Here is a 19,184-nt window from a genome sequence, read left to right as displayed (position 1 = left end):
ATTTTTTTAAAGTTTGCTATTTTCTTTAGAATTGAAAAAATGTTATGTAGATTCTAAGTATTTGATTACCACTATATAACTGCTAGGAATCAAAGAACAGTATTTGAGAGCTGTGATTAAACGTCAAAGACAGTTGAACATTGTGGTGATTGTGTAATCTAACCTCACTTTGCTTTTCTGAATTAAAGAAGCAGAGATTAGAAAGGGATATCAGAAGCTAGGAGACAGCAACAGAAGTTAGAAATTAAAGTATACTCTCCTACTTTATTTTTATTTATTTATTTTTTTACTCTCCTACTTTAGTTGAAGGTTCACCCCCAAAATTTAGATGTATACTCATGGTTATAGTTTTCACCTAGTCATTTAAGACATGTAGAATGTTTTGCTAATTTAAATTTACATTTTACCAAGAATAATGAGTTTGAATTGAATTATACATATTTAATATGCATAATGTGAATTTTTTTTTCAGAAATAGTTGTTGCTGAAAGTGTGGTTGTTATTAAGAAATTACTGCAGATGCAACCCATACAACATGGTGAAATTATTAAACATATGGCCAAACTCTTGGACAGTATCACTGTGAGTACCAATTAAGAGATCTTTGCTTTTAGTACCAATTCAGCTGAATTTTATTCAGTAAATTATAGTTTTGTTAAAATAAACAGACATACTGAAGTATAATGGTGAAGAGAGCTGAACTCTCCTTGTTCTAAGCTTCCACACTGTTGTGGAAGGGAATCACAAATCTGAAAAAAGGGAAGGATACAATAAATACTGCAGTATTGGCTTGGAATTGGAGATATCAATGTGAACTTCATGGGTTTTTATATAGATAGCTGGATGTGTTGGAGTGTATATGCATGTATGTGTGTGTCTACACACATTTGTATGTACACATATGAATTTGTTCATGAGTATACAAACATCTGTTTCCTAATGCTGTCCTTTAAGAGGGCCTACATGCAATAAAAACCCCAGTACCACTGAGCACACCTAGTGCCCAGATCTTGGGTTTTTTTTTTTAATTGAGGTATAATTTCATACCATAAAATTCACGCTTTTAAGTATATAATTCAGTGGTTTGGGGTATATTCACAAGGTTGTGCAACCATGACCACTCTGTAATTCCAGAACGTTTTCATCATCCCTAAAATCAAGTTCCTAACGTGAAACTCCTGATCCTCCCGTTACTGCAGCCCCTGACAACCACTAATCTGCTCTCTGTCGCTATGGATTTGCTTATTCTGGACATTTCATACAAATGGAATCATATAATAAGTGGCCTTTTCTGTCTGGCTTTTTTCACTTAGAGTGTTTTCAAGGTTCACGCATGTTGTAGAATGTAGTACTGCATCCCCTTTTATGGTGGACTTTGGTTTTTAAATTCCATTCAGCATTTTTTAAAGGAACCAGGGCTCCTTAGAGAAATGGCTGATTTCTGAGCTAGGGCAAGGAAAGAAGATAATCTTGGAACATCTTGTTGGGCCATAAAAACAAGACAGTGCTCACAGAATGGTAGAGACGTGTCAGAAAGATACAAGAGCCAGCTTAAAGGAGCCCCTACTGGCTAATTTGAGCAACAAAATAAATGATGGTAAAAGGGTTATAACCTATTGAATAGGGTAAGAATCTCTGAATCCACACTTGAATGGATGAATTAATGAATGAGTAAGGAGGAAGGGAAGTTCTTCCTTACAATGCAGAAAAACAACTAATAATTATAGAAGAACAAAGGATGGAATTAGAGGGCTTCCCTGGTGGTGCAGTGGTTGAGAGTCCGCCTGCCGATGCAGGGGACACGGGTTCGTGCCCCGGTCCTGGAGGATCCCACATGCTGCAGAGCGGCTGGGCCCGTGAGCCGTGGCCGCTGGGCCTGCACGTCCGGAGCCTGTGCTCCACAACGGGAGAGGCCACAGCAGTGAGAGGCCCGTGTACTGCAAAAAAAAAAAAAAAAAAAAAAAAAAAGATGGAATTAGAATAGCCATCACAACAGTAATTGATTCACGCGAGAATCATTAACAAATGCTGAAAACTAGGGTGTGAAAACTTGAGTAGTAACAGGATATTTGCATACTTTCAAGGTATAAATAACCTCATAAGTTATTCTTAATTTAAAAGGGCAAATTATTGACTTTTGACTTTACAATGGAGAAGCCTAGCAGACACTACCTGAACCAAATGAACATTGTTATCATTGCCAGAAATGCGATTATGTACCTTCTGATAAAATACACCAAATAGAACTCAGCATCAAGTCTGTTGAATTCCTGCCAAAACTGAATAACTTGAATCTAATCATGAGACAAAACCAAATGAGGATATTCTACAAAATAATTGTCTTACAGTCTTTAAAAATGCTAATATCATAAAATGGAAAGAAAAACTCAGGAATTTTGCAGGTTAAAAGAGATTAGAAGGATTATGACAACTCTATGTAACATAATTTTGGATTTTCTTTTGCTATAAAGGATTTTATAGGAATAATTGGAAAAATCTAAATAAAATCTTTAGAATAGTTGACAGTATTGGTTCAGTGTTCAGTTTCTTGGTTTTTAAATAATTCTACTGTGTTCATTATATAAGAGCATTCCTTTTTTTAGGTAGTTTACACTGAAGTATTTCAGAGTATTAGGGCATATCTACAACTTTGAGTGATTTGGAAACCAAAATGTGTTTGTATATGTAGAAAGCTAGAGCAAATGTAGTAAAATGTTGACATTTGGGAAATGTGGGTGAAGGGTATTCAGAAATTCCTTTTATTCTTCTTGTAAGTTTTCTATACATCTGAAGTTGTTTAAAAATTAAATTAAATTTAAAAATAAATATTAATTTTTGTTCTGTCACATTACATGTCCTTACATTAATATCGCTATACTTCACTTTGCCCATCACTTTGCCCACCAGTATAAAATGGTGAGGGTAAAAGAACCTATGTTATTGACAGTATTGTGTTAGTTAAGAAATGTAAAGCTCTTAGAACATTGCCTGTCACACAGCACCGTGTGTTAGCTGTTACTGTTATTTGTGTCCTATTTCATTCTCTTCTTCCTTTAGAACTAAAGTTTTTGGAAGAATTACCTGAAAAGAATTTTTTTTTTTTTTATTTCCTTACCTTCAACTCGTCAACCCATCACAGTCTGATTTTTTTTTTTTTAACATCTTTATTGGGGTATAATTGCTTTACCACAGTCTGATTTTGACACTCCACTACTTCTTCTTTTGCAAGGTCATTGACTATCTCCTTTTATTAAATCCAGTGGATAATTTGCTGTCCACATCTTTCTTGATCTTTCATTAGCATTTGATTTCTCTGACCACTGCTTCCCTTTTGAGACATTCTCTCCATTGCTTCTGTCTGGTTTTCCTTCAAACTCTTCTCCATTGTGTTTGTCTTTTGCTCTGCCTGTCCCTTGAATGTTGGTTAGTTTGACAGCTAATGTTCCTAACTAGAGGGGTTGTAGTTTAAGGAGGGGGCAGTATATTACAGCCAGCCCTCATATTCGTAAGTTTTGCATCCACAGACTCAACCAACCGGGGGTGGAAATTTTGATCCAGGTTGGTTGAATCTGCATATGCAAAACCTGCGACTCTATGTTTTTTGGGAAAAAAAAAAATCTGCGTGTAAGTGGACCCATGCAGCTCAAACCCGTGTTGTGCAAGGGTCACGCTTCTTCCTTGTTTGAAGATGGGGTAATCTATACTCAGAGTCTGTTCAGAGGGATCATAGTTGTATAGTTAAAGGTAATAGATGGCTAGGTTTGGAGCGTACTAGTCAGGACCAATTTTTAATCTCTCTAGTGGCAAAGTTTTCTTTCCTTCAGAGTGTTATTAAAGCTTGCAGGGCAGTTACACATTTATCTTAAAGCTAAGAATAATACTCACAGGGTCACTTAGCATCTGATCTTCTACCACATTCTCACCACTGTTCTTTGTCTTCATATCTACTGTTATTGTTGATTAATCGTCAAAGTCAGGACTTATTACAAAGACTGTGTATGAGAGGCTAAGAGAGTGGATTTGAAAACCAGATGAGTTGTGTTCAAATTTAGTCTCTGCCTTTTACTAGCTTTGTGATCTTAAGCAATACTTGACTTCTCCCTGCTCCAGTTTTCTTCTCTGTAAAATGGGAACCGTAGTACTAATAACTATAGATCTGTTGTGAGGAATAAATGAGTCAACATATTTGAAACATTTAAAACAGAGCTTCGTGTAAGCTGTAATTATGATCTTGGCTATATTTAAAGTTTTTGAGGAAGACAGACTTAATGATAAGGTTTGAATTTAGTAAGCATCCTTGTTGCTTCAATTCTATTTTACTAATTTATTTAACATAACTCCTGTAGTGCTAATCATATGCCAGGCACTATTCTAAGCACCTTAAAAATATAAATCATTAATTTTAATAACAACTCTGAAAGGTACATTCTATTCTGTATATTTTACATAAAAGAAAATTGAGGCACAGAGAGGTTAAGTAACTTGCCTAAGGTCACATAGCTAGTAGGTCTGCTTTCTTAACCAATACATCATGCTGTATCTGTTTTCCATTTCTAGTCTCTCTTTTTTGTATTCAATTCACTTGCCTACTCACTGACCTGGCCAGGACTTTATTGTTGTTTCCTTTTGATTTCCCTAAATCATTGAGAAATTAGGCATTAGATTGGTCCATATTTGCCCATATGTGGAACAGATGTTTGACATTATTTGTCAGTGATCTATTGATGGGAGATAAGAGGGTAAAATCTTTTCCTCAAGTCTACTGAGATAGACATCCAGCGTCCCTGTGTACCAAGCATCAAATTTCAGTAGTATTTTTAGTCATTGTAACAATCACAAATACTCCTACAGGTATTTAGATACCTTTTAGACAAGTGTTACATCATCTAGTAAGAACCACTTTTCTAAGCAAGAACTAATGAACCACAGCAGTGAACTCTAGTTTGGGGAAATCAAAGAATAGAGATACACAAATATATGTATATATTTATACACATAATTAGAATGTATAAAGATAGACTAGGAATGTCTAACAAAAGTGCTGAGAACTCTTGAAAAAGAAGGGCCATAATATAAAGGAAATTCTAATAATCTGGAACTAAAAATATTGAACAATCAGAAAATCTAGGGGTAGGGTGGGATTGGGGTGGAATAAATGTGTTTTGAAGGTCTCATGGGAGGAAGAGAGGGGAGAGAAGTGAAATTATTTTCATATTCTCATCTTGTGTTTAAAAAGTAGTAAGGTGCCCCCCACCTCCTGGCACACCGGCCTGTCTCCCCTCCCCATCCCCGACGGGCAGGCGGGCTGCCTGAGGAAGGGGGAGGGGAGGGCTGGGCCGGCCGGCGGGCAGACGAGGATGTGGAGCTTCTGCATGGCCCCCAGCTGCACGTGGAAGAGCACGCAGTCGGACCTGGCCTTTTTCAGGTTCCCGCGGGATCCAGCCAGATGCCAGAAGTTAGTGGAGAATTGTAGGAGAGCCGACTTAGAAGTTAAAACGCCTGATCAACTAATTTAACATTACCGATTGTGTGCCAAACACTTTGAGACTTATATGATCCGTAGAACTAGTCCTTACAGGGCAGTTCTTCGAGATAATGCAATACCAACAATATTTGATCTTACCAACCATTTGAATAATCCACACAGACACAGAAAAAACGAATAAAAGAATTGAGTGAAGATGAAATCAGGACACTGAAACAGAAGAAAATTGATGAAACTTCTGAACAGGAATCAAAACATAAGGAAATAAACAACGGCAATGCTCAGGACCCCAGTGCAGAAGAAGGGGGTGAAGAGCAGGATGAAGACATTTTACCTTTAACCCTTGAAGAGAAGGAAAACAAAGAATACTTAAAATCTTTATTTGAAATTTTAATTCTTATGGGGAAACAGAACATACCTCTGGATGGACATGAAGCTGATGAAATCCCAGAAGGTCTCTTTACTCCTCATAACCTTCAGGCACTGCTGGAGTGCCGGATCAGTTCTGGTGAAAAGGCTTTGAGACAATGGCAGTTAACACATTGTTCTGTTTGAAAACACAGCAAAAACAGATGCTAGAGATCTGTGAGAGCTGCATTCGGGAAGAAACCCTCAGGGAAGTGAGACTCTCACTTCTTTTCCATCGTCACTGATGATGTGGTGGACATAGCAGAGGAAGAGCACCTGCCTGTGTTGGTGAGGTTTGTTGACGAAGCTCACAACCTGAGAGAGGAATTTGTGGGCTTCCTGCCTTATGAAGCCGATGCAGAAATTTTGGCTGTGAAATTTCACACTACGATAACTGAGAAGTGGGGATTAAACATGGAGTACTGTCGTGGCCAGGCTTACATTGTGTCCAGTGGATTTTCTTCCAAAGTGAAAGTTGTTGCTTCTAGACTTTTAGAGAAATATCCCCAAGCTATCTACACACTCTGCTCTTCCTGTGCCTTAAATATGTGGTTGGCAAAATCAGTGCCTCTTACGGGAGTGTCTGTCACATTAGGAACAATTGAGGAAGTTTGTTCTTTTTTCCATCAGTCACCACAACTGCTTTTAGAGCTTTACAATGTAATTTCTGTCCTCTTTCAGAACAGTGAAGAAAGGGGCAAAGAACTGAAGGAAATTTGCTATTCTCAGTGGACAGGCAGGCATGATGCGTTTGGAATCTTAGTGGACCTCCTACCAGCACTTGTTTCGTGTTTAGATGGTATAATTAGTGACACAAATGGAATAACTGTATAGCTGGCCAAGCGTTTGTACTCTGTAGTGCAGTAACAGATTTTGATTTCATTGTTACCATTGTTGTTCTTAAAAATGTTCTATCTTTTACAAGAACCTTTGGGAAAAATCTTCAGGGGCAAACCTCTGATGCCTTCTTTGCAGCCAGTAGTTTGACTTCAGTGCTGCATTCACTAAATGAAGTGATGGAAAATATCGAAGTTTATCATGAATTTTAGTTTGAGGAAGCCACAAATTTGGCAACCAAACTTGATATTCAGATGAAACTCCCAGGGAAATTTCGCAGAGCTCAGTACAGTAACCTGAAATCTCAGCTAACCTCTGCGAGTTACTATAAACTCTTAAGTGTTCCAACAGTGAAACACATTATTCAGGAACTGAAAGATATATTCTCAGAACAGCACCTCAAAGCTCTTAAATGCTTATCTCTGGTACCCTCTGTCATGGGACAGCTCAAATTCAATACATCAGAGGAGCATGATGCATGGTTGGAGAATCAAGTGGAAACACAGAGGGAAACATATAGAACTTCCATCCACTATTTATGAAGCCCTTCATCTGCCAGACGTCGAGTTTTTCCCTAATGTTTATGCATTGCTGAAGGTCCTATGTATTCTTCCTGTGACAAAGGTTGAGAATGAATGCTATGAAAATGGGCGAAATCATCTCAAAGCATACCTGAGGAACACTTTGACAGACCAAAGGTCAAGTAACTTGGCTTTGCTTAACATAAATTTTGATATAAAACACGATTTGGATTTAATGGTGGATACATATATCAAACTCTATACAAGTAAGTCAGAGCTCCCTACAGATAATTCAGAAACCATTGAAAATACCTAAGAGACTTTTAAAATAGGCTTTCTCTTATATTTGATATTTGAAAAAATCTGTCAGAAATTTGAAAATATCTTATAGAAAAGTTGTAAGGTGTACGTAGGCCACTTAATCACTGAATATCTTGATCTGTAGGCCTCCCACTGAGTACATTAGTCATTGATAATCCGCCTGTTTAAATGGCCCGTTTGAACTCCCATGCTTTGGAGACCTAACTGTTCTTCCAGAAGATAGCATTGAAAGTACCACGTTACACTCTGTGTGATCTCTGCTAATGGCACTTTGGAATTGTATTAGTTAAATCATTTTAGACATAATATTTATCGCTGTGGATCCAGTTGTCAGGGATTGAGTTATCAGTTCTTTGAAGAAATAAATTTTGAGGAGGTATGGGAGGAAGGAATACATTTTATAAAATGTTACAATGACTGACCTTTGAATGGTAGGAGTTTTAAGTATGCTGTTAAAAATCCGTAAGGGACAGTTAAGAAAATTATCAGACTGTAAGAGAAATGTGTGAGCTCGCCAAACAAGAATTTCAGTGTAGATTCTGTCTTTATCAAATAAAGTTAAAGGAACAAATTACAGTTAAAGTTTGAATGGAAGAGCCTGCCATTGTTGTTCCACATCTGGTTGTTGCTGTTTACATTCTATTCCTTTATTGAGCCTACATCCTCATAAGCTTTTTGAACACTTCTGTTTCATGGGCAAGACAGGATCAGAGCCCATGGATACTGACAACCAATTTGTTTGTTTTCTTGGTTTTTTTCCAAGACTGTATCTACTGCCTCATCTTGATTTACAAGCAAAACCTAGAAAAACTACAAAAATAAGTGTTTTGTAGTTTATCTAGGAATAATACAGAAAATATTGCTGTTATTTTTGGTGAAGAAAATCAATTTTGTATAGTTTATTTCAACCTAAATAAAATGTGAATTTTGTTTAAAAAATAGTAAGGTGAAAATAGCTTATCTTAGGGTGAAAACAGTGGGTTTTGATAGGGAAAACAGTTAATTCCTTGTGTATAAAGAATGATGGAGAAATGTGTGTCTGGTTATGAGAAAGAAATAGGAATGTGGAGTTCTGTATTCCCCATCATCTTGTGCAGAATTTAGTTAAAACTTGTGCTTTTAAGCTTGTTCTGCTCTTGTTAGAAAGGAAGACGCAAAGGCAAGGGAGTGTTAGTGCTTTCAGGAGAATGCAGCTGCTTATACATGAAACCTGTGGCAGCATATAAGACCCATATCAAGCAAACCACAGACTTTCTTGGAAGAAGAATTTGTTGTATTTGATTATGTCCCTGTATGGGGCTCAGGAAAATGTTTGATTGCATCGACTTTCTCTACGGCAGTTGTTGGAATATTAGCCAAGTACATACTTTCTCACAAATCTATATAGCAAAGCTTGTTTTTCTGTTTTTGTCAGATAGAAGATAACTATTAGTGGAATACAAAATATGGTGGGAATTCCAAATTCACAAAAGGAAAAAAAGAAAAGCAAAATGTAAAGTAAATAATAAATTTTTAAAAATTAAAATGGAACAGTTAAAATCAAGAAGTAAGATGGAAGAGTAAAAATCAAATACATCCTACTCTGAATATGAATGGATTGCATTCTCTCATTAGAAGACAGACTTTCAAATTGGAATGAAAAACAAAAGCCAGATTGAGGCCATTTATAATTAAAACACCATAATCAAAGTGATAAAGGTTGAAAGTAAGAAAGTAGGGAAAGAGACATTAAGTGCATACCAACAAGAATTTAAAATTAATTAAAGTCTTTTAACAGGATAAAATGGAACATTATAAAATGAAAAAAAAGGCCCAATTTACAAAGAAATTAAGAAACATAAACCTATGTGCATAAAAAATATGGCAACCAAATAAATATGTAAATGAAAAATCTATTGAAAATGCAAGGAGAAATAGATAAAATACAGTTTTGGTGGGTGACTTTAATATGCTTGTCTCGAATTAGATATACCTCATAGATTTTTAAGTAAGATGTAGATGTAAGGACATAGAGACATTAAATAACAGAATCAATACTTGATATAGTAAATATAGCTAAAATCTTATATCTCTTGAACAGATAATACCCACTTTTATGGATATATCCATAGAACATTTACAAAAAATCATTTACTTAGACATAAAGTAAACTTAAAGCTTTTATATTTTTTAACCCTAAGCAATAACGTAAGAATTAAATATTTTAAAATGGTACCAGAGCAGTTGTGAAGCAAGAAATACACTTTTTTTTTTTTTTTTGCGGTACGTAGGCCTCTCACTGTTGTGGCCTTTCCCGTTGCGGAGCACGGGCACCAGACGCGCAGGCTCAGTGGCCATGGCTCACGGGCCTAGCTGCTCCGCGGCATGTGGGATCTTCCCAGACCGGGGCATGAACCCGTGTCCCTTGCATCGGCAGGCGGACTCTCAACCACTGTGCCACCAGGGAAGCCCAGAAATACACTTTTAAATTAAAGTTTAAAGAAAAAAAATACAGGCTTTCCAAAAAGCACAGAAAAAGAAAATACGTTATTTCAATATGTGTGGGGCATGGCTAAAGCTATAACTGTCACCATTTTTAAAGTAAATAGACCAAAAATAAGAGAATTTGATATTTGTCCTGAGACATTTGAAAAATAACAGTGAAAGAAAGCATAGAAACCTAAGTGGGATCAGAGATGATTGTGTAAAATGGAATCCCAAATAAAGATAGTTGAAATTGATCAGTACATCTTAAATGTGGTCCTTTGGAAAGACAATAAAGTAAAAACCCCTCCTGATTCTGATAAGGTGGAGAGAAGGCAAAAGTAGACAAATTGGGACTGTGACATAGAAGAGATTAAAATAATTATAAGAAAAACTATATGCAGTTCTATAGCAAAAAACCCCGAACTTTTGGAGAATGAAAAGGTGATGAGTTTTTACCGTTAACATACCTCAGGAAGCTGAAGTGCTTGAAGTGGGACAAGGAAGAAAGAAGCAAGGTGGTTTGTAAGGCACAGCCCTAAAAATGGCCAGGGATTGGCGGCACAAGTTACTCCAGAAGAATGTGGTGAGGGATGTAGCCAACAACAGCTTCAAATCAGAAGTGAATCCCCAGAATCTCTGCTCCAGTCAAGAGACCTGTTCACAGAACAATGGCCATGTGGGAAAGAAAGTGGGCTTTATTAATCTGACCAAGCACTTGAGGACTTTTAAATGTGGGCACGTGATTCTAACATTAAGCCTGAGAGCCTTAAATGAGACCTCTTTCTTACTGAATCTCTGCCTATTTGACCTAAATCCTAGACCCCCTGGATTTTAGAAAGAGCCAATCTGACCAGTGTCAGAGGACAAGAGGACACTATTGAGCATGTTTTCCCTCAGTACCTAAGCCACTTTATCAGGACGAAATCCTGGGCTCATGTACCCTCTGAGAGGAGGAGGAACCGAGGTGACAGCTAGACCTCTTCGCACCGTGACCACCTTACTTATCCATAAAACCAGAGGTAAAAGGAAGTGGGAAAATGCCCCATGTTCATAAGTGTGGGAATAGTCAAGAAGATGGCCTAGATCTGCCCTGAAAAAAAAGGCTCGCTCTGGGGAAGCTGCAGGAGGCCTTAAGGGAGCCGTTGCACAGTGTGGCAAAGGAATAGGTGCAAAGGAATAAACTTTCATTTGATTAATGAGTAAATGAAGCTCATTGATGTGAAATCGTTTGTCTCCATGATATATGTGATCAGTCAGGAGCCAGAACCAGTCTTCTTGCCTTGCTGACCAGTATTCTTCCTAGAATATAGCGCACTCATTGTCTCTGCCCAGTGCCCATGGCGAACTCTGGATCTAGACTTGGAGTTCTAGTCCTAGTTGCATCACTGACAAGCTGTGAGATGTTGGGCAAGTTTCTTATTTCGTTTGTGCCCCAGTTTCCTCATATATCAAGTGGGGATAATGGTAGAGTCTACTTCATAGGGATTTTGTGATAACTGACTGAGAAAACAGGTAAGGTACTTAAAAACAATGCCTGTAAAACATGGTGGGAACTCATTAGATGTTAGCTATGTAATTTTTTAAAAAAGAGAACACAGATTTTATTGTATTCAAGACTTTGATTCCATTTGTTATGTAAGTGGCATAGTTGAAAATCTGAAAACTAAAATTTAAATTAATTCTGTATTTAAAATTCATTTATATTGAATAATTTATGTTGATAAGGCACTCAACTGTCCTGATTGTGAATATTTTATCCTTTGGAGTATCCTTCATTTGTAGTAAATACTACTTTGGGAGCAAAGTTCTTCCAGAATAAAATGCACACTACCTGAGGATTGTTCTAAGAGGATTTCACATAATCTTTAATGGGACAGGTGAGGGTTTCACATTATAAAAGAAGAGTTGAAAGATGTTATTTGGTAGACTACTGAGCGATACTGAAGTAGCGCCTTAGCCTTATGTCCTCTGTGCCCAGCTACCTCATGAGCGCCTGCCATTTCACAAGTTAACTACACTTGCCCTGCCATCCCCACTTAATCCACACTCAGGTTTTCATGCATATTGAGTCCACATGCAGAATATTGGGTCTGATGTGCTGTTTGCATGCAGTTTGTTTAGATGTCTACTGATTTTGCCTTTGACAAATTTAAATAAATAAAATCGATGTTTTTGCAGGATTTACTTTACACTGTTGCATTGTGCAGTGAGCTGGTATTGTAACACAATAGCTTTTAAATTGAACTGCTTACAGAGTGATCTGTAAAATCTTTCTAGATGTCTTTCTATAACTGTTGTGGTCAGCTAGCAAACATTATTTGTTTTTGCAGGCAAGTTAATGGGTTAAAATGGCAGTGGAAACTGCCTTCTGGTAGAAGGTTTAAAAAGTGCACTTAACCACTTGCTCAGGGCATTTAGAATAAAGAATCAGGCAAAGTCATTTACAATCCAGTTTGTCTTCAAAAATATTGAAAAAAAAAGGTTCATAATGAAAGTATTATATGCATACATGTGTGTTATTGGTTTGGCCTTAGTTCCGTGTTCCTATTTGTTCTGTTTGAAAAGACCGTGAAGGACAAAAAGTGACTAATTTTCTTATTGCTCTTTTTTCAGTTGCTTCAAATCCTTGAAAATAGTGGCCACGGATTCATAGTATCAGTGGTGTACAAATAAGAGTCTTATAACTTAATTGGGAGAGAAAGGCAGGGCTGAAATTTGAAAATCTTATTCTGATTCCAGCCAAATGCACAAAAACATTGGGTTTGTCAGTTTTCTAAGCTTTCTAATGTCATCATGGAAAGATTGGTATTAGTATATTTATAGTGATATTATTTCCTGTTGTGAAGAAGTTTTCTGTGTGTGTGTGTGTGTGTGTTTTATTGGTTGTGTCAGGTCTTAGTTGCGGCAGGCGGGCTCCTTAGTTGCGACTCGTGGGCTTCTTAGTTGCGGCAGGCAGGCTCCTTAGTTGCCATTTTCTATGTTTTTAAAATAGAAATTTTATTACTTAGTACTAGACTCTCTGAATATGATCCTGGCCCCGCCCACCCACCCCCCTCACCTAGAGATTTTCATTGTGAGCTTTAGAACTTACTGATTTTTAATTTTTTAAAGAGTTATATTTTAAATGTATGACTTATGAATGTTTAGAGTATTTAAATATTATTATTTTAATCTTGATATATTAATGAATAGGAATATAAATAATCTCTTAGACCTTTATTGGGTTGTCTTTTTAATTGCAAAGAAGTAAATAAATAAATAAGTGTATAACCAGAGGAAAATTACTTAAAGTGGGGTAACAGATGTGATATGTCATAGAAATCTAATTTTTATACTGGTAATTTATAATAAAATATTTAAGAAAAATAAATCTAGCATAACTGAAATCTGAAGTTGCCCATATATTCTTATTTAGACATACCTTCCATTATGGCAGGCAACTTGAACTGCTTCGTACTGGAAAATTTAGGGTACCACTCAATTATTGTTCTTTAGCCCAATTTAAAATAATAGATTGGGAGTAAAGTCTTAATGCAGTGTAACCTTCGGAACGTTAGAAATAGCCTCTTTCTTTCCAGAAATCGGTATACAGTAAGGATATCAGTTTTATCATACTACGTGAATAGATCTGTAATAGCATTTTGTATTTTACTCAATACTTATAGTTAGTACTTACACTTATTATGTAAGCATACTGATTTCTTCTCTCTTACTAAACTTATTCTAATATTAATTTAAAGATGATACTGTTATCACATTATTTGAAAATGTATACTTTAAAGTTTTCTGATGACCTCATTCGCCTTCTGGTGAAAGACTTAGCGGTGTCTTAATAATTTTATGTTATTTCTTGAAATGGGTGTTTTGAAGGAATTCAAGGTGGTATATATTGTGATAAAATTCTAGCTGTGCAAAGGTCCTCATTCTCACTTTCTTAACAGTCTTACTGTGTACAGCTGTGAAACTATAATGAAAACATTAGGACTTTATTTGAGGCATTAGAAAAGGACTTCATAAAGAGTCTTATCTCTTCTTGTGATGCTACCTCTTAATGATAGCCATTGGCTTTTTCATTTATTATTAAAAGCAAATTTTCTATACTAGGTGAAAATGTTCACAGAAACTAATTTACATACCCCTTCAAATTCCTTTTGAAGGATATTGAAAGGGGGAGGATACAAATAAACAAATAGTAATAAAACTAATTTGCATGCTCTAAATAAAATGTTAGTCTTAATGGTGCTGGTGGAAGGTTTCCAATTTGTAACAGAGCATTTATTTTTAAGAAACAAATTATATGGAAATGTAGATAATTGAAAATATATATAATGCCAAAAATGCAGTATTGGACAAATTTATCTTATTCCCATTTCTATTGTTGATGACCAAATAATAGACCAGCATTCATGATTTTATAAGTAGGCCTTGATGATTTTGTCAGTTTTATTTATTTCCAGTGCTGCAGATATAGATACATAGAGGGCAATAACGGTTTTGATTTGGAATCATAGTCTTTAATGGGTCTATTCCTTTTTCTGTATTGTCCATAGATTCTCAAAACGTGGTTTGCAGACCACCTGTCTCCGGAATCATCTGTAATGCTTCATGAAGCATGGATTCCTGGACCCCATCACAGAACTACTGTCTTAGAACTGTTACCAAAACCCTACAGTTTTAGTCATAACCCTAGATGATTTTTATATAGGCATCGAGGTTTGTGAATGCGCTAGAGCAGCGGTCGGCGAACTTTTTCTGTAAATTGCTAGATAAGTAAATATTTTCAGCCTTACGGTCTTTGTTGCAACTACTCTTCTGCTATTATAGCACAGAAGCAGCAACAATGATAAATAAATGGGCACGGCCAGACAGACTTAGCCCAAGAATTGGTGGATCACTGTTAGAATCAAGATTCTAGACCAGTGGTTTTTCCTTTATGAATCTTTTCTTAAGCATTATCTCTGAAATCAGTTTTAATCAGAATTTCTGGTAACTGAAGAAAATTCATAAATACAGGAGGACTTCCTGGATATATGTTAAATAAATTAATAGATGATAAAACCTTTATAATATTTAAAGCCTTTTCTATGTTAATATTAAGGAGAGTATGATTATATTATTTGTAACATTTGTATATAATCTGCTTCTACTATTAGGTTCCTGTGGCTAGAGCAAGTATTCTTTGGCTAATTGGAGAAAACTGTGAACGAGTTCCTAAAATTGCCCCTGATGTTTTGAGGAAGACGGCTAAAAGCTTCACTGGTGAAGATGATCTGGTAAAGCTGCAGATTTTAAATCTTGGAGCAAAACTGTATTTAACCAACTCCAAACAGGTAAGAGACTAATCCTTAGTCTACCTATGTGAAATCTACTTTCCTCTTTGCTCTGATACATTAGTCTGTCCGTTCAACAATTACCAGGTGCCTATTTCTTTTAAGGTTTGACTTTAGATGGTAGTGGTATAAAGAGATGAAATTCCGGTCTAGTAGAGGAGAAAAACATAAAAAAATGAAATAGTATGTGGTAAGTGCTATAATAGAAGTATTGTGATACAGTGGAACTCCAGAGGAGAAAGTTATTGAAAGTCTGAAATAGAAGGAGAGAGGTCAAAGTTTCATGAAGGATAAGACTCTTGACTAAGGGCTTGTAAGGAGTAGTTTACCATACAGAAAAAGGAAAGAGGAGAGCAGGGGGTCAGAGTCATGAAACAGCTTGTTGCTTTCAGGAAACTTAAAGCTGAGTTTGGAAAGGTAGGCAAGGGCAAGACTTGGAGTGGCAAGTGCTATGGACTTTGTCCCCCATGTGAAGGGAAAGCCGTTCAGTGTTTTTTAGTTATTCTCATTTTTTAAAACAGCGTTATAGTCAGATTCGGGAAATGTTGAGATAAGATCAAGTGAGTTCGGCACTGGTGGGCTCTGTGCCTCTCCAGAGGGGTGTGGTGTGTGACTAAGGAATGGCTTTAACCATCACAGCCGTCCTGCACATGTGGCCCAATGACTACGTGGAGCAGGAGCTCTCGGGGTGCTGGTTAATAAGGTAGCCTCTGGGCCTTGCCTCTGACCTAGAGGGAAACCGAAGTCTACGCTTTGCTAAGCCCCACCTGGTGGTTCTGGTGCCCCCCCCCCCAACATTTGAGACCCATTGACAAAGGAGTGCAGTTTGGGGAAGCGCTGACTAGCAAGGGCCCTTCCAGCTGGGAGAATATGTTGAGCTTGTACAGACATGGCCTGTGCTGTTCCCAGCAGTGCCCAGCCCAGCCAAAGTGGGAGCTGCGGCCTGTCTCTCCCACCCACCTGCAGGGTGTGTGCACTTTGGGGGAAGAAGCAGGCATTAAGAAACCAGAGTTAAAAAAAAAAAAAAAAAGTGGTGTAATTGACCAGATTTTCTGTTTAGAATATTCATTTTTTAAATCAGTTGACTCTGAGGAACTGTTGGTAAGAGGAATAGCCTCTATGTATAAAATACATAGAATCACCACTATATATTGGGGTTGGCCAAAAAGTTCATTTGGGTTTTTCCATAAGATGTTGCAGAAAAACCTGAACAAACTTTTTGGCCAACCCAATATAAAATAGGGTCTTTCTCATTCTTCTTCCTTTGTCTGAATAGTTCTTCTCTACAGGTGGAGGGCTTAATCTGGTCAGTGAGACTGGAAAAGGATTCTTGCTCATTTACAGCTAGGACACTTAGTAGGCTTTATGCTCTGTGTCCTGTCTCTGTTTCTCCTTAATTTTTCTGACTGGGACTCTTACTTAGCTTCTGTGATTTCCCCCCTTCTATTTCCCACTCTCTGTCTCTGTTCTTGTCCCCCTCCTTCTCTAAAACTCTCTCTACCTGGATATCTCTTTGATAGCCTTCACACACGCACGCACCCCATCTACCGCAGTCTAATGTCTTTGTCATTCTCTCCCTCTTCCATCAGTGTTTGTGTCTCCTTTCTTGTATCTGCTGTGTATCTCTTTGTATGTGTCTCCCTCTCATTCTGCCTTCTTTCCCTACCCATAGATCACATTCTTTCTTCAGTAACCTGATATTGGCCATTCACAATTCTCAGGTTGACTCCTCAAATTCATATATTCATTCATATACTTTCGGATTGTCTTCATCCCTAATTGTGATGTGAGTTGTATTATTATAGCTTTTGCTGATTGGTGTACCAAACTTGTGAGCAAATAATTGCAAATATTTTGAGCATATTTCTATGATTTAGAGTTTTTTTTTTACTTTCCGAAGTCTCTTTTATTTTTTCATTTTTTTTACATCTTTTTTTTTTACATCTTTATTGGAGTATAATTGCTTTAATAGTCTGTTAGTTTCTGCTCTATAACAAAGTGAATCAGTTATACATATATATATGTTCCCATATCTCTTCCCTCTTGCGTCTCCCTCCCTCCCACCCTCCCTATCCCACCCCTCTAGGTGGTCACAAAGCACCGAGCTGATCTCCCTGTGCTATGCAGCTGCTTCCCACTAGCTATCTATTATACGTTTGGTAGTGTATATACGTCCATGCCACTCTCGCACTTTGTCACAGCTTACACTTCCCCCTCCGCATATCCTCAAGTCCATTCTCTAGTAGGTCTGTGTCTTTATTCCTGTCTTACCCCTAGGTTCTTCATGACATTTTATTTTCTTAAATTCCATATATATATGTGTTAGCATACGGTATTTGTCTTTCTCTTTCTGACTTACTTCACTCTGTATGACAGACTCTAGGTCCATCCACCTCATTACAAATAGCTCAATTTCGTTTCTTTTTTATGGCTGAGTAATAGTCCATTGTATATATGTGCCACATCTTCTTTATCCATTCATCCGATGATGAACACTTAGGTTGTTTCCATCTCTTGGCTATTGTAAATAGAGCTGCAATGAACATTTTGGTACATGACTCTCTTTGAATTATGGTTTTCTCAGGGTATATGCCCAGTAGTGGGATTGCTGGGTCATATGGTAGTTCTATTTGTAGTCTTTTAAGGAACCTCCATACGTTCTCCATAGTGGCTGTACCAATGCACATTCCCACCAGCAGTGCAAGAGTGTTCCCTTTTCTCCACACCCTCTCCAGCATTTATTGTTTCTAGATTTTTTGATGATGGCCATTCTGACTGGTGTGAGATGATATCTCATTGTAGTTTTGATTTGCATCTCTCTAATGATTGATGATTTTGAGCATTCTTTCATGTGTTTGTTGGCAGTCTGTATATCTTCTTTGGAGAAATGTCTATTTAGGTCTTCTGCCCATTTTTGGATTGGGTTGTTTGTTTTTTTGTTATTGAGCTGCATGAGCTGCTTGTAAATTTTTGCGATTAATCCTTTGTCAGTTGCTTCATTTGCAAATATTTTCTCCCATTCTGAGGGTTGTCTTTTGGTCTTGTTTATGGTTTCCTTTGCTGTGCAAAAGCTTTGAAGTTTCATTAGGTCCCATTTGTTTATTTTTGTTTTTATTTCCATTTCTCTAGGAGGTGGGTCAAAAAGGATCTTGCTGTGATTTATGTCATAGAGTGTTCTGCCTATGTTTTCCTCTAAGAGTTTGATTGTGTCTGCCCTTACATTTAGGTCTTTAATCCATTTTGAGCTTATTTTTGTGTATGGTGTTAGGGAATGATCTAATCTCATACTTTTACATGTACCTGTCCAGTTTTCCCAGCACCACTTCTTGAAGAGGCTGTCCTTTCTCCACTGAGCATTCCTGCCTCCTTTATCAAAGATAAGGTGACCATATGTGTGTGGGTTTATCTCTGGGCTTTTTATCCTGTTCCATTGATCTATATTTCTGTTTTTGTGCCAGTACCATACTGCCTTGATTACTGTAGCTTTGTAGTATAGTCTGAAGTCAAGGAGCCATATTCCTCCAGCTCCGTTTTTCGTTCTCAAGATTACTTTGGCTATTCGGAGTCTTTTGTGTTTTCATACATATTGTGAAATTTTTTGTTCTAGTTCTGTGAAAAATGCCAGTGGTAGTTTGATAGGGATTGCATTGGATCTGTAGATTGCTTTGGGTAGTAGAGTCATTTTCACAGTGTTGATTCTTCCAATCCAAGAACATGGTATATCTCTCCATCTATTTGTATCATCTTTAATTTCTTTCATCAGTGTCTTATAATTTTCTGCATACAGGTCTTTTGTCTCCTTAGGTAGGTTTATTC

At 37.1% G+C, this 19,184-nt stretch overlaps 1 protein-coding gene across 6 annotated transcripts in view; it reads left to right on the top strand.

Moving 5' to 3' along the window:
- AP3B1 (adaptor related protein complex 3 subunit beta 1) overlaps positions 1–19,184 on the top strand; it is a 283,649-nt gene that overhangs the window by 143,658 nt on the left and 120,807 nt on the right. For all 6 annotated transcript variants that reach the window (XR_014296557.1, XM_082651961.1, XM_082651959.1 and 3 more), the window contains exons 14-15: positions 473–582; positions 15,192–15,368. Coding sequence is in view for 5 of the 6 variants with exons in the window: in XM_082651961.1 (XP_082508087.1) it covers positions 473–582; positions 15,192–15,368 (287 nt within the window). In the remaining variant the exon portion in view is untranslated. The remainder of the gene's footprint in view (positions 1–472; positions 583–15,191; positions 15,369–19,184) is intronic.

The sequence above is a fragment of the Grampus griseus genome (genome assembly GCF_964374135.1).
Source record: "Grampus griseus genome assembly, chromosome: 3".
In the NCBI taxonomy this organism is placed as follows: Eukaryota; Metazoa; Chordata; class Mammalia; order Artiodactyla; family Delphinidae; genus Grampus; species Grampus griseus.
Note: the sequence above shows the minus strand (reverse complement) of the source record. Positions and strands in the feature narration are given on the sequence as shown.